At 44.6% G+C, this 20,649-nt stretch overlaps 1 protein-coding gene across 3 annotated transcripts in view; it reads right to left on the bottom strand.

Annotated features, from left to right (window-relative positions):
• Positions 1 to 20,649, bottom strand: part of LOC105489035 (A-kinase anchoring protein 12) — a 122,166-nt gene that overhangs the window by 15,937 nt on the left and 85,580 nt on the right. The window contains exon 1 of one of the 3 annotated variants that reach the window (XM_011753605.2): positions 16,332 to 16,687. The exons of the other annotated variants lie outside the window; for them this stretch is intronic. Coding sequence (XP_011751907.2) covers positions 16,332 to 16,356 — 25 coding nt within the window. The 5' untranslated portion in view covers positions 16,357 to 16,687. Of the gene's footprint in view, positions 1 to 16,331; positions 16,688 to 20,649 lie in introns of those variants that run through there. 3 annotated transcript variants of the gene reach the window in all.

Below are 20,649 nucleotides of genomic sequence, written 5' to 3'. Positions count from 1 at the left end.
GGAGTCTCGCTCTGTCGCCCAGGCTGGAGGGCAGTGGCCGGATCTCAGCTCACTGCAAGCTTTGCCTCCCGGGTTCATGCCATTCTCCTGCCTCAGCCTCCCGAGTAGCTGGGACTACAGGCACCCGCCACCTCGCCCAGCTAGTTTTTTGTATTTTTTAGTACAGATGGGGTTTCAACGTGTTAGCCAGGATGGTCTCGATCTCCTGACCTCGTGATCCGCCCACCTCAGCCTCCCAAAGTGCTGGGATTACAGGCTTGAGCCACCGCGCCCGGCAACACTTAATTTCAAAAAAAAAAAAAAAAAAAAAAGGCCTCGAGGCCTGGCGCGGTGGCTCACGCCTGTAATCCCAGCACTTTGGGAGGCCAAAGCGGGCGGATCGCCTGAGGTCAGGAGTACGAGACCAGCCTGGCCAACATGGTGAACCCCCATGTCTGCTAAAAATACAAACAAATTAGCCGGGGGCGGCAGCACATGTCTGTAATTCCAGCTACTCGGAAGGCTGAGGCAGGAGAATCGGTTGCACCGGGGAGGCGGAGGTTGCAGTGAGCCCAGATCGCGCCACTGCATTCCAGCCTGGGAGACAGGGCAAGACTGTCTCAAAAACAAACAAACAAACAAAAAAAAACACCCCAAAAAACCCCAAAAACAAACAAAAAGGACCTCGACAATGGAGAAATCTGGCAGGCACCACTTTAACCAAGGGATCAGACTTATCCTGGATAATGGAACAGATGCCATCGTGCTTCCTGATGTGAGGCACTCAGAAGGACAAGAATTCATCTTTGTAGCACTGCTGATCAAAATGTTTAACGGCATCTAATCACGAGGAAACAATCAGACAAATCTGCAATGAAGGACGTTCTGCAAAACAACTAGCCTGGCCTGAAATATCAATGTCACAGAAGGATGAAAATCAAGCAAAAACACAAAGGGGTTTTGTCTGGCAATGGCCAAGGCATGGCGGAATCTGCTTGTGGGTTTGGCTGGGTTGTAAAGAGCTTTAAGTTCTTGAGTATTAGCACAAGATTGAGGGTATCAGTCAAGTTCCCATTACAAAGCCATCACTTATAGAGCCTTGCGGGATAGAAGGTGGAGCTCACCTGCTCCTACCAACTGGGACTTCAAAAATAGTCATCTGTGAGAATGCAGATGGACAGCCACTTGGGAGGACAGTCTACGGCTTCTTTTCATACTGAATATACTCTTACCATATGATCTGGCAATCATGCTCCCTGCTATTCACCCAAATGAATATTTATGTCCACACAAAACATCTGCACACAGATGTTTACAGCAGCTTTATGCATAAGTGCCAAAACTTGGAAGCAATCAGATGTCCTTCAATAGGTGAGTGGATAAAGTATGGTACATCCAGACAACGGAATATTATTCAGTACTAAAAAGAAATGAGTTGGCTGGGTGCGGTGGCTCATGCCTGTAATCCCAGCACTTTGGGAGGCCGAGGTGGGTGGATTGCGAGGTCATGAGTTCAAGACCAGCCTGGCCAAGATGGTGAAACCCCGTCTCTACTAAAAAAAAGTACAAAAATTAGCCAGGCATGATGGTGGGCACCTGTAATCCCAGCTACTCGGAAGGCTGAGACAGAGAATTGCTTGAACCCAGGAGGCGGGGCTTGCAGTGAGCTGAGATCGTGCCACTGCACTGTCCAGCCTGGGTAACAGAGTGAGACTCCATCTCAAAAAAGAAAAAAAAAGAAAGAAAAATTAGTTATCAGGCCATGAAAAGACGTGGAGGGAACTTTATATAGCTAAGCAAAAGAAGACACTCGGAGGAAGATACACAATGTATGATTCCAACTATATGACATTCTGAAAAAGGCAAAACTATAGAGACAGTAAAAAGAGCAGTAGTTGCCAGGGGCTGGGGGGAGGAAGCACAGATGATTTTTATGGCAGTGAATCCATTCTACATGACGCTGTCATGGCGGGTACACATCATTATGTATTGGCCCAAACCCACAGAAAGTATGCCACCAAGAGTGAGCCCTAATGTAAACTTTGGACTTTGGGTGATAACCATGTATCAGTGTAGGTTCATTGATTGTAACAAACAACCCATTCTGGTGGGGAATGTTGATAAGGGCTGGGGGAGGCTGTGTAGGTGATGGGTCAAGGGACACATGGGAATTCTTTGAACTCTCCACTCAATTTTGCTGTGAACCTGAAACTACTCTTAAAAATAGTCTGTTTTTAAAAACGGTCATATGACTTGACCAACATCATATAGGTGTGTGGTATCTCAGGAGGGCCAAAGGCTGGCTAGGGAGTGCTTAGAGTGAAGGCACTAAAGGAGCAAAATACAGAGTTTGTCTTTTTGAAAGAAAAGTCAATTTCATACCCTTTTAAAGCATAAACATACTTATTTTCCATAAATCATTATAACTTTTTATAGTTCATAAGCACCACTTATGGCAAGAACAAGTATTTCGATATGTCAACTCCTACACTTAGATGGAAAAACTGCTTTATGTCTAATGTGGACAGCAATTTGAATTCTATTTCAGTGTGAAAGGCAGAGTTTATTCATAGTTACAGTCATGCATCTTTTTGAAAAGGAAACAGTGCATACATCCTACCCACCCACTCACAGATAGCGATTCAAAAGATCACCCGATCATCACTTTACAACCATCAAAGTGAAAGCTGGATAAAGCAAGAATCAATGGTGCCAAAGTGCTAAATGGAGGAGAGGGGCAGGATGTTTACATGCTTATTGTTGAAAAGGAGGGAGAAACACCCAATTCTACAGTGGAGAAATCGGACAACACCTTAACATCAGTCTACAAGGGACAGATGGACACTGAGTGCAATACCCTGAGAAGGACACAACATCACCTCTGCAGGATTCTGGCTTACAATGAGTAACCTACGGCCAGGTGCAGTGGCTCATGCCTGTAATCCCAGCACTTTGGGGGTGCGAGGTAGGCGGATCACCTCAAGTCAGGAGTTTGAGACCAGCCTGGCCAACATGGCGAAACCCAGTCTCTACTAAAAACACAAAAATTAGCCAGGCATGGTGGTGGGTGCCTGGAGTCCCAGCTACTCAGGAGGCTGACGTGGGAGAATCGCTTAAACCCGGGAGGCGGAGGTTGCAGTAAACCGAGATCACACCACTGCACTTCAGCCTGGGCAAGAGAGCAAGACTTCGTCTCAGGGAGAAAAAAAAAAAGAATGAGTAACCTAAATTGATTTAGGCAAAAGAAACATCAAATAAAGAATGAGTAGAAATGGGGAGAGAACTTATGCTTTGAATATATCAAAGTCTAAAAGACAAAAGCTATAGAAGTCTTCCAGATTAAAAGAAACTAAAAAGACATGACAACACAAAATCTCTGACCCTAGGGTGGATCTTGGAATACAAAGAGGAATGCTTTAAAAGGGACATAATTAGATTAACTGACAAAATTAGAAGCAGATTATAGAAAAGTTCTGTAATAACTTAAATGTATGATATTGATAACCGTCAATATCTATACTATGGTTATGAAAGGGAATATCCCTATTCTTGGAAAATACACACTGAAATATTTAGGGGTAAAATGATGTATACAACTTACTTTCAAATGCTTCCCTAATTTTTTTTGAGACAAGGTGTCCCTCTATCACTCAGGCAGGAGTACCATGGTGTCACCTTGGCTCACTGCAGCCTCCGTTTCCAGGGCTCAAGCGATTCTCCAGCCTCAGCCTCCCAAGTAGCTGGGAATACAGGCGTGAGTCACCAACGCCTGGCTAATTTTTGTATTTTTAGTAGACACAGGGGTTTCACCATGGCTGGCCTTGAACTCCTGAGCTCAAAGCAATCCTCCTCAGCCTCCCAAAATGCTGGGATTACAGGTGTGAGCCACTGTGCCCGGCCTTCTTCAGTGAATTTATTAATATATCTCATGCCTATGTGAGTTATAACAGAAACCTGTGGACTGAGGTTTGTTTTGTTTTCCAACAAAAAGAGAGTAAATACAGCAAGTTAGGGAAAATGTTGACAATATTCCACTATTTGGGTTAGGTGAATCTGAGTAAACAGTATGGGTGTTCTATGTATTCATTTTAGTTTTCCAACTTTCTGAATGTTTACAGTTATCTTTTTGTTTTTTGTTTTTGATACAGAAACTCGCTCTTGTTGCCCAGCCTGGAGTGCAATGGCACGATCTCAGCTCACTGCAACCTCCGCCTCCCAGGTTCAAGCGATTCTTCTGTCCCAGCCTCCCAAGTAGCTGGGATTACAGGCGCCCACCCCCACGCCCAGCTAATTTTTTGTATTTTTAGCAGAGATGGGGTTTCACCATATTGGCCAGGCTGCTCTCGAACTCCTGACCTCGGGTGATCTACCTGCCTCGGCCTCTCAAAGTGCTGAGATTACAGGCGTGAGCCACGGGAACTGGCCTGAAATTACTTTTTTTTAAAAAAATCACTTGGAAGAATGCACTCGGAATTGCAGATAACTACTAAAAATTATAGAAAACAACAAAATGTAGAGTGATGATTTACCCGACCTGATTTTAGAGGAGGATATCAGATATTTCCTTCACATTACATACCATAATATAAATTTTATATTGTATTAAATAACAGGAAAACGAGTTAACTTTCTCCCACCGAAGAGAGAAAAAGAATTCAGGCAGAGGGGTTTAAATTTTAGTTGTAACACTTACTAGCACTGGGCCCTTGGGCAAGTTTCCTAAAAATCTCTGTTCTTAGACATTTCTCCAAAGAAGACATACAAACAGCAAAGAAACATATGAAAACATTCTCAGCATCACTATCAGAGAAATGCAATTTAAAACCACAATCTTGCACCAGTCAGAATGGCTATTTTTTATTATTTATTTATTTTGAGACGGAGTCTCGCTCTGTCGGCTAGGTTGCAGTGTAATGGCGCGATCTCAGTTCACTGCAACCTCCGCCTCCTGGGTTCACGCAATTCTGTCTTAGCCTCCCGAGTAGCTGGGACTACAGTCGCACGCCACTACGCCTGGCTAATTTTTATATTTTTAGTAGAGACGGGGTTTCACCATGTTGGCCAGGCTGGTCTCGAACTCCTGACCTCAGGTGATCCACCTGCCTCAGCCTCCCAAAGTGCTGGGATTATAGATGTGAGTCACTGCGCCTAGCCAGAATAGCTATTATTAAAAAGTCAAAAAACAGCAGATGTTGGCACAGATGTGGAGAAAAGGGAACGTGTATACGTTGCCAGTGGAAATGTAAATTAGTAAGAGAGCTATAGAAAACACTATGGAGATTTCTCAAGGAACAAAAAACAGAACTACCATTCCACACAGCAATCCATTATTTGGCACCTACCCAAGAGAGATAAAATCAATTTATCAAAAAGATACATGCTTCTTGCAGCACTATTCACACTAGCAAAGTCATAGAACCAACCCAAGTGTCCAAAGTTTGACTGGATAAAGAAAACGTGGTCCACATACACCATGGAATATATGCAGCCATAAAAAAGAAAGAAATCATGTCCCTTGCAGCAACATGGAAGGATCTGGAGGCCATAAACCTAAGTAAAATAACTCAGAAAGTAAAATGCTGCGTATTCTCATAAATGGTAGTTAACCAATGAGTACACAGGGACATAAAGATGGAAATAATAGACACTGGGGACTCTAAAAGGGAGGGAAGGTGGGAGGGAAGTGAGCGTTGAAATATACTATTGAGTACAATGTTCACCACTCCTGTGATGGGTACACAAGAGCCCAAACTTCACCATTATGCAATATATCCATGTAACAAACCTATACACGTATCCCTGAAGCTAAACTAAAAATAAGGCCAGGTACAGCGGCTCACAGGGCTGTAATCCCAGCACTTTGAGAGGCCGAGGCAGGAGGATCACTTTGGGGTCAGGAGTCTGAGACCAGCTTTGGGCAACACAGTCAAACCCTGTCTCTACTAAAAATACAAAAGCTAGCTGGGCGTGGTGGTACATGCTTGTAATCCCAGCTACTTAGGAGGCTGAGGCAGGAGGATAGCTTGAACCCGCAAGGTGGAGGTTACAATGAGTGGAGATCGTGCCACTGCACTCTAGCCTGGGTAACAGAGTGAGTCTCCATCTCAAAAAAAAAAAAAAAAAAAAAAAAAAAAAAAAAAAAAAAAAAAAAAGTGAAATAAAAAGAAAATGAAAATCTCTGTTCTTAGTGTCCTCACCTATAACATAAGTTGCTTACATTATAGGTGAGGACACTAAGGCTGGTTATGAGGATGACGTATCAGTTGGCTTTCTATAAAAATAAAACTTTAATTTTCATTACTTTTTGCCAATTCCAAACATAATCAGTATAAATTGTAGACAACTTTAAAAACACAGAGAATAGGGAAAACTTTTCATAAGGACAACATCCAGATAATCACTATTTGTTTTGTTTTCTGAACAGAGTCTTTAAAACTAAGACCTAATGGCTGCAAAATTTGTTTTTCTGTCCCCATGGTTAGATAATGTCAAATCTTCACCATCATCCTTCCTCACAAACATTCCCGAGTAGAAAATCATTGTCCAAATGCCTGAATGAGTTTTGGACAGAAGAGGGCGGTATTGAACAGCTTTCAGCTCTGCTGAACCAGAAACCTCTTGATTTTCACCACCAGAAGTCACTGAAAATCACATACAAAAAGTTGAAGATTGGGTGCAGTGGCTCACGTCTGTAACCCCAGCACTCTGGGAGGCCGAGGCGGGTGGATCACGAGGTCAGGAGATCAAGACCATCCTGGCTAACACGGAGAAACCCTGTCTCTTAGTAAAAATTAGCCAAACATGGTGGCGGACTCCTTTAGTTCCAGGAGGCTGAGGCAGGAGAATGGCGTGAACCCGGGCGGTGGAGCTTGCAGTGGAGATCCTACCACTGCACTCCAGCCTGGGCGACAACTATTCCGTTTCAAAAAAAAAAAAAAAAAAATTGAGATGCACTCTTTTTTATTTTTTTTGAGACGGAGTCTTGCTCTGTTGCCCAGGCTGGAGTATAATGGCGTGATCTCGGCTCTCTGCAGCCTCTGCCTCCAGTGTTCCAGCGGTTCTCCTGTCTCAGCCTCCTGCGAAGCTGGGACTACAGGTGCCCGCCACCACACCCGGCTAATTTTTGTATTTTTAGTAGAGACAGGGTTTCGCCATGTTGGCCAGGCTGGTTTCGAACTACTGCCTCAAGTGATCCACCTGCCTCAGCCTCCTAAAGTGTTGGGATTACAGGCATGAGCCACCGCGCCCAGCCGAGATGCACTTTCAAATCCTGTAAAGTTGAATGTGACATTGTGCCTATTTTTAACACCTTGACTTCCAACATCAACATTTCAAGGGGAGAAAAGAGGCACATAATATGTCTCGAGTTAAATCCCTATCTTCTAGTTTTCTTTATTTGCACCATGTAAAGATGCAGATCCCTTTTCTGTTTTTGTTTTTGTAGAGATGGAGGATCTCGCTATGTTGCCCAGGCTAGTCTTGAACTCCTGGCCTCAAGCGATCCTCCCACCTCAGCCTCCCAAAGTGCTGGGATTACAGACATAAGCCACAGAGCCTGGCCAGATGCAGGTCCTTTACCTCAAGTATGGCTCAAAGGTGGCCGGGACCCTTCTTCCTGTGCTGGCCTCCCCCTCCTCATCTCCTTCACTTTTTTTTTTTTTTTTTTTTTTGAGACGGGGTCTCGCTCTGTCACCCAGGCTGGAGTGCAGTGGCGTGATCTCAGCTCACTGCAAGCTCCGCCTCCTGGGTTCACGCTATTCTCCTGCCTCAGCCTCCTGAGTAGCTGGGACTACAGGCGCCTGCCACCTCGCCCGGCTAGTTTTTTTTGTATTTTTTAGTAGAGACGGGGTTTCACCGGGTTCGCCAGGATGGTCTCGATCTCCTGACCTTGTGATCCGCCCGTCTCGGCCTCCCAAAGTGCTGGGATTACAGGCTTGAGCCACCGCGCCCGGCCATCTCCTTCACTTTTTTTTGTTTTCCCCAGCCCAACTGTACATGATACACCAAAATCACCCCCATATTTCCCAGTTTCTTGCTGCTGGTAAAGATTGCCAAACAAGACCATCATCATTCCCTTCTAGTGTGTGGCTAGCAGAAACCTTTGAAAAAAAAAAATTTTTTTTTTTTTGAGACACAGTCTTGCTACGTTGCCCAGGCTAGAGTGTAGTGGTGTGATCTCGAATCACTGCAGCCTCCACCTCCTGGGTTCAAGCAATTTTCTTGCCTCAGCCTCCCGAGTAGTTGGGACCACAGGCGCTTGCCACCATGCCTAGCTGATTTTTTATTTTTAGTAGAGACGGAGTTTCGCCATGTTGGCCAGGTTGGTCTCAAACTCCTGACCTCAGGTGATCCGCTAGCCTCGGCCTCCCAATGTGCTGGGATTACAGGCGTGAGCTATTGCACCTGGCCTGAGAAACTATTTTTACGTGCTCCCTGCATGCTGGTTGTGAATGAGTTAAAGATTGCAGCTTAGTGAGCACCGTGGGAGGCTGTTAAATGCATTATAAAACAGTCTAAAAGATGTGGGGGCAGCAGGCAGGAGAGGCTCAGACCAGAGGCTCAACCCACTCCCACTGCTGGGAGTGAAGGGAGTAAGTGATTGATAAGAGGCCTCTAAAAATAATGGAGGGGGCTTCCAGGACAGGCAGCCAGTGCTCACCCATGCAGGCCTGGCACAGTGGAATCCATTCACAGCCACACGTCATCACAGCCTTCCTTTAGGGCGCTTCTTTTAATTCAAAACTCCTACGGAATTTTCATCTGCCTTAGCTTTGTCTGACTGGCTACAAAGAGGAAGATCAGAAAGCTCCATCTTTTTTTGTTGTTGTTGTTGTTGTTTTTTTGAGACGGAGTCTCGCTCTGTCGCCCAGGCTGGAGTGCAGTGGCGCGATCTCGGCTCACTGCAAGCTCCGCCTCCTGGGTTTACGCCATTCTCCTGCCTCAGCCTCCTGAGTAGCTGGGACTACAGGCGCCCGCCACTGCGCCCGGCTAATTTTTTGTATTTTTAGTAGAGACGGGGTTTCACCGTGGTCTCGATCTCCTGACCTTGTGATCCGCCCGCCTCGGCCTCCCAAAGTGCTGGGATTACACGCGTGAGCCACCGCGCCTGGCCGAAAGCTCCATCTTTGATTTGGGATCACTGATATGGGGATGCACTTTTTGGTGCCCCTAAAACCTCCTTTGATTTTGGAGTGGCCTTTTCCACACAATGTAGGTTTTTTTTTTTTTTTTTTTTTTTTTTTTTTGAGACGGAGTCTCGCTCTGTCGCCCAGGCTGGAGTGCGGTGGCCGGATCTCAGCTCACTGTAAGCTCCGCCTCCCAGGTTCACACCATTCTCCTGCCTCAGCCTCCCGAGTAGCTGGGACTACAGGCGCCTGCCACCTCGCCCGGCTAGTTTTTTGTATTTTTTTAGTAGAGACGGGGTTTCACCATGTTAGCCAGGATGGTCTCGATCTCCTGACCTCAGGATCCGCCCGTCTCAGCCTCCCAAAGTGCTGGGATTACAGGCGTGAGCCACCGCGCCCGGCCTCCACACAATGTAGTTTTTAAACTCATGTGTGACTGAATGATCCCGCTGTTTTTAAACACGCGGCTATCCACCCAAGTCTCTCCGATGCCCAGAAAGCCCAATCGTGGTGCTCAGGTACTCACTGGTGCTGAGGTTCAGTTAGAAACAACTCCAGCATCCCACTAGGTCACAAAGATGGCCAAAATGTTAAAGGGAGTGGTCGGTGTGCCCCCTGTAGAAGCCTCTGGAGCCTGAATTCACAGGCACCTCCGTCTTCGTACTGTCCTGTTAGTCACTGATCTTTTCCCACCCTGTAGACACTTCAAAGGGCAGGAAAAAAGACTAATCCTTCCAACAGGCTACACACCCATGTGTGATACATGTCTTGATTGACAGGTCTTTCGACATCAATCATTAGTGAAACAACATCATCCATGCCTTGTTTCTCAAGAGAGTATTACTACAGAAACCAGATATTTCTATGCCCTTCTTCTGGATGGAGACACCTAATCACATGCTTGTGTGAGACAGGGTCAACATGCTGAAAATATTACTTGGAAAAGATAAGATAATTTTAAAGAAGCTGTAGAAAGAGCTTTCATTCACTTAATTTTCTGAATATACCCAAGAAGGAGGGATCTCTGCATGGATATAGTGCATATAAGACACAGGGCTGGGCCGGGCGTGGTGGCTCACCTCTGTAATTCCAGCACTTTGGGAGGCCAAGGCAGGTGGATCACAGGGTCAGGAGATCGACACCATCCTGGCTAACATGATGAAACCCCATCTCTACTAAAAACACAAAAATTTAGCCGGGTGTGGTGGCGGGCACCTGTAATCCCAGCTACTCAGGAGACTGAGGCAGGAGAATCATTTGAACCTGGGAGGTGGAGGTTGCATTGAGCTAAGATCATGCCACTGCACTCCAGCCTGGCGAAAGAGCGAGACTCTGTCTCAAAAAAAAAAAAAAAAAAAAAAAAAGACGTAGGGCTGGACATGCTACTCAGTAGGGTCCCAGCTGCTTGGGAGGCTGAGGCAGGAGGATCGTTGAGCCCAGGAGTTCCAGGCTGCAGTGATCTATGATCATGCTACTGTACTCCAAAACAAAACTTTTAAAAAGATGAAGTAAAAATAAAGACTGGATACGGATGAAGCTACTTCATGCTACAACATTCCGGAAGGAAAAATAACTTGAAGTTACCACTGCCAAGACCTTGGGTAGGCTTTTTGCTTTATGTTTTTCTAAGATAAATGAAAGTTATTCTTTTTTTTTTTTTTTTTTTTTTTTTTTTTTTTTTTTTTTTTGAGACGGAGTCTTGCTCTGTCACCCAGGCTGGAGTGCAGTGGCCGGATCTCAGCTCACTGCAAGCTCCGCCTCCCGGGTTTAGGCCATTCTCCTGCCTCAGCCTCCCGAGTAGCTGGGACTACAGGCGCCCGCCACCGCGCCCGGCTAGTTTTTTGTATTTTTAGTAGAGACGGGGTTTCACCGTGTTAGCCAGGATGGTCTGGATCTCCTGACCTCGTGATCCGCCCGCCTCGGCCTCCCAAAGTGCTGGGATTACAGGCTTGAGCCACCGCGCCCGGCCGAAAGTTATTCTTAATAATAAGTGTGGAAAGTGAAATAGAGAACAAAAGATACCTCCTGGAGTGAACACCTTTCACCCTATTTTTAAGAGTATAAACTATCCTCAATTACTACATTATAAAAAAAATTATAACACATGTTTAATAATAACAAACAGCTTGTTTTAAAATTTAAAATTAAAAAATTTTAAACAGCTTTGTCATAACAAACCACTTTGAGGTTAAAAAAAAAAAGGTCTATGGAATATTAATGGAGTCAAATAAATGTGAAAATATATGAAAAGTTGCATCTTTAGTGATGTAGTAAGAAACCAAAACTTGAAATCATTTCATGTACAAAAATCTCACTTTGGCCAAGAATTACTGAAGTGTTTCACACTGAGGTGTTACCTGCTATTAACCTAGGTTTGTCTCCAGATAAATGGTCTGTGAATCCCAGTTTATCAAATCAATGTCCAGGTCTATAATGTGTATGTGCAAATACACATTTTCCTTTAGAAAATATCCATAATCTCCCCGTCCCCAAAGCTGCAAAGGCTCCATGATCCCAAGAAGGGCTAAGCTACAGTGCTCCCTGCTGGCTCTGCGCTCCCTGGCCCCAAGCTCCATATAATGTAGAGACGGCCCACGTGTTCAAAACCTGGAGCATCGTCTTTCTTTTCTCACTTTTCCAAATACTTAGCGACTAAGAGAGAAATTATACATTGTTTTCTTTTACTTTAGAGGCTTAAAAGAAGAAAAAAACATAAAGGAATATGTTGATTACATATTACAAAATGTTACTGTTTTTATCCAAACCTTAGCTATCAGGTTTCAGTGACACCACCACCATCATTTTTTGTTGAGAAAAAGAAGTACGATATTGCAGAAACGACATGTTCATTTTTCAGGCTTAGTCTCACCAGCGCTCCCCATCCCCAGGCACATCAGGACGGCTTACAGTGACATCTGGAACTAGTTATCTTTCCCCCAAGATTCGTAGCATTGTCCTGGAATTTTTCCAGGAATTCTCTGCATTCTAAGTCCATCCCTTATATGCTACACACCCAACTTCCCTTGTTCTAAAGCTCATTAACCAGAAAACCTCCAAGCGGAGATACATTCAAATTCATAGAAGCAAAAATCCCATACAGAAGCACATAGGTGACATCATCATTGGACCTGGTGTTTTTTTTGGGGGGGTGGGGTGGGGACAGGGTCTTGCTCTGTTGCTCAGGCTGGAATACAGTGGCACAAGTGATCCTCCTACCTCAGCTTCCTAAGTAACTGGGACTACAGGCACAGGCCACATTGCCCAGCTAAATTTTTAATTTTTTTTAGAGAGGAGGTCTCCCCTATGTTGACCATGCTGGTCTCGAACTCCTGGACTCAAGCGATCCGCCTGCCTTGGCCTCCCAAAGTGCTGAGATTACAGGCATAAACCACAGTGTCCAGCCCCAATCCCTGGTTTTTATATTGATGTTTCACGATCCCTTAAACATCTGAGAGGGCATGTAAGAATGTGGACGTCACTAACACAAGTATTAGCATCTTCACAACGAGAAAGAGGTCTTTTGCAAGGTACTCTACAGTTATGCCCTTACTAGCTGTGAAACCTTGGGTAATTATCAAATCATGAGAAACTTGCTTTCGCGATAGAAACGGGGTTACAGAACCACTTTTTGCAGGATTCTTGTGAGGAATACATGATAATGTCCACAAAGTGCTGAGAAACACCTGCCAGACTAGGCGCTCAGGAAGTGGTAGTTATTAATCTAGCAGTTGTGAAAGTATCAATTTCGTGTCTCCATAGTCTCTTGACAAGGAATCTCTCTCCATAGCAGATGGGAAACACCCATGTGCGAGGTATTTTTTTTCTCTTGTAAAAATTATTTGCATCGGGAAGTGCATTATAAATAATCTAGAACTAACACGAATGTTGATTCTCCCCCAGTTTCTACTTTAAAGAATGATGTCCCTATTTCTCATGATACTTGACGGTTTGCAATATTATCAGTATTATCAGTGTCAGTAATGTGGGTGACTTAGAGAAAATAGAAAAGGTACTTGCTTAATTTAAAAAGCATTTTTTTTTTTGGCCAGGCGTGGTGGCTCACGCTTGTAATCCCAGCATTTTGGGAGGCTGAGGCAGGGTGGATCACCTGAAGTCAGGAGTTCAAGACCAGCCTGGCCAACATGGCGAAACCTTGTCTCTACTAAAAATACAAACATTAGTGGGGCGTGGTGGTGGGCGCCTGTAATCCCAGCTACTTGGCAGGCTGAGGCAGGGAGAATTGCTTGAACCTGGGAGGTGGAGGTTGCAGTGAGCTGAGATCGAGCCACTGCACTCCAGCCTGGGTGACAGAGTGAGACTTCATCTCAAAAAAAAAAAAAAAAAAAAAGGGATTTTTTTTGCTGGCATGCCATTTACAGTTGAGTGGGGAAGGGGATGATCATTGTGTCACATCACTTATTCCTTGTTTCTAAGCTAACTTATTGCAAATGAGATGTGAGAGAAAGAGACCCCAAGAATGGCAACAGTATGTAATGTGAATAAGCAATCATTTCATAATTCAATTTCCACTGCATTCATTTTAGTGGTTTGTGTAAACTGGGTTGTGTGTGTGTGGGGGGGGGGGCGGGGGGGATAATAGTATTAAGTGATAGCTTTTCCTTACTTTCAGAAATGCAAACTCATTCCTAAGTAGTTCCTACAAAATGCCATCAGTCCCGTTAATAAATGGTAAAATTTAAACACACGCCTCCTAAAATCACATAGCGCTAAAGAGAACTACAATAACCTTCTATCGTATTTAAGTGAGTAATCCCAAAGACGCAAGAGACCTTTCAGATTGCACTAAACCTTACTGTCAAATTTTTTTTTTTTTTTTTGAGGCGGAGTCTCGTTCTGTTAACCAGACTGCAGGGCAGTGGCACAATCTCGGCTCACTGCAACCTCTGCCTCCCGGGTTCAAGCAATTCTCTCTGCCTCAGCCTCCTGAGTAGCTGGGATCACACATGCACACCACCATGCCCGGTTAATTTTTGTATTTTTAGTAGAGACAAGGTTTCACCATGATGGTCAGGCTAGTCTCGTACTCCTGACCTCATGATCCTCCCGCCTCAGCCTCCCAAAGTGCTGGGATTACAGGCGTGAGCCACCACGCCCGACCACCTTACTGTCAATTTTTAAAGCCCTCATGGCTTTTCAAGATTCTGAACAACTATTTAAAGATGATGATTATGAATCTTCTCCATCAGAATAACTTGCGGAGGAAAAACAGCTGAAACTCCCTTTCATTTTTACTTCTTCCACTACATAAGATTTCTTGCTGTTAAATTTTTGGAGTTAAGATTTTCTCTGCACTTTCTTATTACCAGGAAAAAGTGCAAAATTTTGCCACATCCTCCACACCCACACTGTAAGAAAAGTAAATTCAGAAAGCAATAGAGTCAATTATCTGATTTTGCCTTAAAAATTAGTCCTTCCCACTATTTCCATTCATTTATCATTCCGTTGGGGTTATCTGAGCCAACTATTAAAGGCCCCCTCAAGTGTTCCAAGTTTATTAACCTTTAATGACTGCTAAAACTTTAGACCACCTTCTTTTACCATAGGAATCTCAGTATGCGACTAACCGAATAGTGAATATGATAAAAATCATATTGTACCCAGAAAGTACTCAGAAAAAAGTCATGATCTCAGAAGCACCACCCCAAGCTGTGACTCCCTACAATACACATTTGCATATTCCATTCATAGAAAAATTAATGATTCGGGGAAAAAAATGGAGATTTTCGTGTTTTAAATTTTTTCATTTTGTACAGTCTGTTCACTAATAGTTTCGAGATATGGCATAAACTTTCAAGCTGGGTAAATGGTAGAAAGGTTAGCCAAGTCAACTTGGGGGGCAAATTTTAAGGAAATCTCAAAGAAAACAAGCTAATCTATAGGAAGTGAGAGATAATTTTAGTATTGCTGAACTTTCACATTCTTTTAAATTACACAGGAGTGCATGGCTTTGCAGGAGCAGTTGCACTGAGAAAATTTTAAGTCCTAGAAATTCTGTAGTTGCTTTAAAAAAAAAACAAACATGTAGGCCAGGTGCGGTGGCTCATGCCTATAATCCCAGCACTTTGGGAGACAGAGGCAGGCAGATCACGAGGTCAAGAGATCGAGACCATCCTGGCCAACTTGGTGAAACCCTGGTTCTACTAAAAATACAAAATTAGCTGGGCTTGGTGTGCGCCTGTAACCCCAGCTACTCGGGAGGCTGAGGCAGGAGAATCGCTTGAACCTGGGAGGCGGAGGTTGCAGTGAGCCGAGATCGAGCCACTGTACTCCATTATGGCAAAAGAGCAAGACTCCATCTCAAAACAAAAACAAAAATAAAAACAAAAGTAGATTTGGCAGCAATGATCACAAATATTTAAAGAAGTGCTGTTCCTATAAAGTTAAATTCGCAAATGCAGTTTAATTTTCTTGATGAGAGGAAGAGAAAATAAGCAAGTGAGGCCACAGTACAATGGCATAAGACTATCAAGTCAAGTTAGAGGAGCCGTAAGGGCATTCTAAAAGTTTCATGCATAGAAGTTATTTGCTAGAAGTAGGCATTCAATATTATAATTCATACGACCAAATTCCTAGAAAGTAAGCTAAAGAAACATACTTTTTAAATACTATTTGTTGCTTAAATAGTGTTGCTTCCTAGCCACCAATTTTATAATAACTATGGCTTTATTAAAACCACCACTTAAAGCAGAGCTTAAATGTTAGTCCCCTAAACCACCCAGTGTACCTTTATTCAAAGTTCCTAGTAAACAAGTCAAAATGCAAACACTTGTAATTTGCCCAGAAGAGGAAAGTATTTGGTCTACGACTACGGCAAGAGATTAAGCTTTCACAACTTATTTTCAAGTTCACATACATCTGACATATTTCTATTCAGTCGGCTGCTGCTGTTCCTCTCCACATCCCTGTCTCCCTAAGGGAAAGGTACAACCCCGAAGAAAATATACTAAAAGTCTCCCATAGGCACAGCCAAGAAGAGTCCAGCTCAGCCAAAAACGAAAAGCTGAGGTTGTTTGATTCTTGCTAAGCCCAAGAGAGAATGTTCTTCTGATGAAAAACTCAGCACACGGAGAGAAATAAATGCCAATAACGGTCCAGCCACTGACCTCCCGGGCTCCCCACCAAACGCGCATTCGACGGAAGAAAGCCCTTTTCGTGCCCCGTGCCTGCCGTCTGGGAAGGACACAAGCGACCTGACCTGTGCCTTACCTGTGATGGTGATGGTCCCCAGCATATTTTAGGTAGCACTACTGTACAGGAGATCAGCTTAGCGGGTCCCTGCCCTCTCCAGCAGACGCCTCGTCTCCTTCCTGCCAACCCCGGGTGGTCTCGGTGGGATCAGAGCGGACTGAGCGCCCAGCCACTCCCGGAGGATCAGGGAGAACAGGAGGTGCCCTCGGAGCTGCCGCAGCGAAAAACGGAGCGCGGATGCATTTCCCCAGATAATTATAGGCGGACCCCCACCCACGCCACCACCCAGCCACCCACACGCGGGCTGGCGCTGGCCCCTCCCTTGCTGCGCTCCATGACTTCGGGAGCGCAAACTTCCCGGCCCGGGCTGCACAAGCAGGGGGTCACGTGCTTCACCTTAAAGCCCTCCCCCAAGCTGGGCTCTGTGAGTGGTCAGCGGGCTCTGCAGAGTCCCGGGAGGGTTTAGAGGGTGCTGGGCATGAGTACGATGCTGGAGCGGCCGCATTGGATCTAAACGGTTACCTCATTCCTGGCACCGATTTACTAATACTTCTGTATCTCAGCTTTTTAAATCATTTCAAGGAAATAGCCACACAGACATCAAATTCTCCCTCCATTTTAAAGACTGCATTCTGCATCCTTCTGTTTGTTTAAAGATTGGTGTGGTGCAAAACACCTCCCTTCTTGGCATCTGTAGCATTTTATATTTTCACCATCTGTGTCTTACACATACACACACGTTGCACTGATCTGAGGATTGGCAACTCTCAGTAGTGCTGTTTACTGAACTCATTCTTTGAGAAGGGCTGTTAGAAGTGAACTTGTTCCTTCTAACAAGTGCTATCTTCAACACTTGACCAAGGTAACTTTTCAAAAGCAGACTTGAGCATGAGGTCTTTTTCTAAATGGCAGAAGTTAGCTCATCTTTTAGATCAAACTACGCCATGTTCCAATTTTTAGACACGATCACATCTCTAACATGCAAGCACACACCTCGGAATTCAAAGCCTGTGTTAAAAGTTCCGAAGATTTCAGGCAGCCCTAGAGCACTTCAATTCTTTCTCATAGAAGCTTCAGGTTTGTTCTTTGTAAAGACATAAGTGACAAATGAGTTGGTGTAGTCTCACAATTTTAATACACTTTTTTTGTACGCCAATTTTTTGTTAGGGTAGGTCCTTTAGGTCCCCTGGGTTTGTTCCCTTCTTTCATCCTTTCCTTATTTCATGCCTTGCCTGCCTGACCCCATTAACACCAGCTCTTCCCCTACGCAAACAAAAAGGAAAGTTTTACTATTGCGCTTCTCTTCAGAGAATGAAGATATTGTTCATTACTGCTTGGGGCAGGGAGGAGGGAGGGGAGCCTCGGCGTGGACCACAGTGGGCACAGCAAAGAGGAGGGTGGGCGAGGAACAGGAGAATCAGGGAAAAATGGAAGTCCAGGAGAGCTGGCTAGCATGGCACGTAGTTGCGCCTTTTGGGCACCAGGGGGCGCGATGCACCACACTCAGGCGCAGAGTGAGCAGCGTGAAGGCCGCTTCCTTGCTGGTAACCGGACCTTGTTAAAAAAATCAGCTTCAGCCTCTCCAAAAACCTGGCTTCCGTTTCACATCCTGGCAAATACCCGGCCTGGCGGGAACAGGGAGTGATGGGCCTTGTCCTGACTCGGTAAGATATTGCCTGGAAGCTGACTCCCAGACCGAGCCACTGAGCAGCTTCCCAACCTTTTATCTTCTCTAGAGAAGTCTCAACTCTAGTTCACAAATTGCTCCAATTGTAATAATGAGTCTGGTGTATGTGAAATGCTGCTGGTACTGAACATCCCTCTGGAGTCCACAGAGCCAAGGGGGCAGGGAAGCTTGGCCATTCCTCTCCTCCCAATCCCAGCCCCGGAGTGTCCTGGCTGTGCAAATCATGGATAAAGACATCTTGGGATGTTGTATCAGGGGCTACATTAGTAAGTCCCTTCCCCAGAGATGTCCCAGGAGCCGTGGGCGATCTGGGATCTGAGGGTTTGGTTCTGCATCATTTCTCAGCACCAGTGGTTGGGGACAACACAGGCTATCATCTGGTGCCACTTCTGAAATCGAGTCTGCCCTTGCAGAGCAGAATGAATCTCCAGCTCCTCTCCTTTCTATCAGTCCAAATTCTAACAACAGGGCAAGCAGCAGCTATTTCACTAAGCTGGGTAGGAAGAAAAATAAAAACACACAAAATGTCACTAGTTACACATTTAATACCCTAAACAACATTTCCAAAGGTCACCGTACTGCTGTTCAGTTTTGGCACTGAAACACTTCTTTTTTTGACATTCATGAAGACGCTAATGCATCTGATTTGATTTTTTTTTTTTTCCTTTTTTTTGAGATGGTGTCTTGCTCTTGTCGCCCAGGCTGGAATGCAGTGGTACGATATCATCTTACTGCAACTTCCGCCCCCTGGGTTCAAGCAATTCTCCTGCCTCAGCCTCCTGAGTAGCTGGGATTACAGACGCCTGCCACCGCGCCCTGCTAATTTTTATATTTTTAGTAGAGATGAGGTTTCACTGTGTTGGCCAGGCTGGTCTCGAACTCCTGACCTCAGGTGATCCACCTGCCTCAGCCTCCCAAAGTGCTGGGATTACAGGTATGAGCCACTGCGTCTGGCCTGATTTGATATTCTTAAAGAGGCAATTAAAATCACAAGGCAGAGCAATAGATCATGTGGCAAGTTGTAGACTCTCTCAGCCAATGGGTCTCCTTTGATCTCTACCTCTAAGAATGATCAAGGACAGGGTGCATGGCACAGCTGCCAATCAAGCCTCTGTGTGTCTGCATTTACAAAGAAAAGTCATCCATCAGGATAAAAGCAGGAGTAAAGATGACACCTAAGGTCACTGTCCAATGCAGGAGACTTTCTTTTATCATTTCCATTCTCTGTTTTTGTTAAATCAGGATTTTTAGAGGAAGACATCACCAACCAAAGTGAGAATTACAGGAATTATAAGAAGAATTATAATTATAGTAAGAATTATATAGTTTTGCTGTGTAATACATAGGTGGATGACAGAAAGTGTGTTTTTCCAAATCTGAATGGTTAATTCAACAAATATTTACCAAGTTGTTGCTCTGTATTTATTATGTGAAATACCCAGGGATCTCATTAGATACTGTCCCTGCCCTCGGGGAGCTCGGTCGTGGGTGGTGGACACGCCCAGTGGCGGGAGGGGGTAGTGGACAGGCCCAGTTAGTGGTGGGAGTGGGCAGCTCCAGTTTGGCTCACCTCTGAGGTAGCCTTGGGTCTCTGAAGGGATGAGGGGACACTCCCTGCCTGGGGCACATGGAAGGTGATCCATAGGGAGAGACAAGCATGGGCAGAGATACCAAGAGCTGGACCTTTGGGCAATCATGAGTGGGTTCCTTACAGCTATGAGATTCGGAGTTTACTTGGGGAGGTCCGGGGGTTAGGGGGTGGGGGGAAGACAATACTGGAGATTAAACTAAAAATATTTATAAAGGGTTTTGAATGACATGTTAAGGACTTTGTAACAAATTATCCATTAAAAGTGAGCAAAGAATCTAGAGTAGCCATTTCTCTAAACAAAATACACAAACAACCAATGAGCACATGAAAATATGTCCAACGTTATTAGCCCTTAGAAAAATGCAAATCAAAACCACCTCACACCCACTAGGATGACCTTAATAAAAAAGAAAAAAGACAACAGGTTGGGTGTGGTGGTTCACGCCTATAATCTTAGCACTTTGGGAGGCCGAGGTGGGTGGATCACCTGAGGTCAGGAGTTCGAGACCAGCCTGGCCAACATGGCGAAACCCCGTCTCTACTAAAAATATAAAAATTAGCTGGGCATGGTGGCAGGAGCCTGTAGTCTCAGCTACTCAGGAGGCTGAGGCACAAGAATTGCTTGAACCCAGAGGGGCAGAAGTTGCAGTAAGATGATATCGTACCACTGCATTCCAGCCTGGGTGACAAAGTAAGACTGTCTCAAAAAAAAAAAAAAAAAAAAAAAAAAAGACAACAACATAAAGCTGATCTGCCTGGTTTACAAAACGGGCAGGTGGCAGGGGGCAAGGAAGACCACAATAACAAGGAATGGAGAAATTGGAAACGGTACAGCTGCTTTGGAAAATAGGCTGGTAGTTCCTCAAAATGTTAAACATAGATTTATTATATGACCCAGCAATTCTCCTAGACATATACCCAAGAGCAATGAAAATATATACCTGCACAAAAACTTGTCCATCAATGTTCATTACGGTATAATATTCCTAGTAACAAAAATTGGAAGCTATCTAAATATCAACTCATGCAGAGATAAATAAAATTTAGCTTATCTAATG

Source organism: Macaca nemestrina, chromosome 5 (genome assembly GCF_043159975.1).
Source record: "Macaca nemestrina isolate mMacNem1 chromosome 5, mMacNem.hap1, whole genome shotgun sequence".
In the NCBI taxonomy this organism is placed as follows: Eukaryota; Metazoa; Chordata; class Mammalia; order Primates; family Cercopithecidae; genus Macaca; species Macaca nemestrina.
This window is presented reverse-complemented; position numbering and strand designations above follow the sequence as displayed.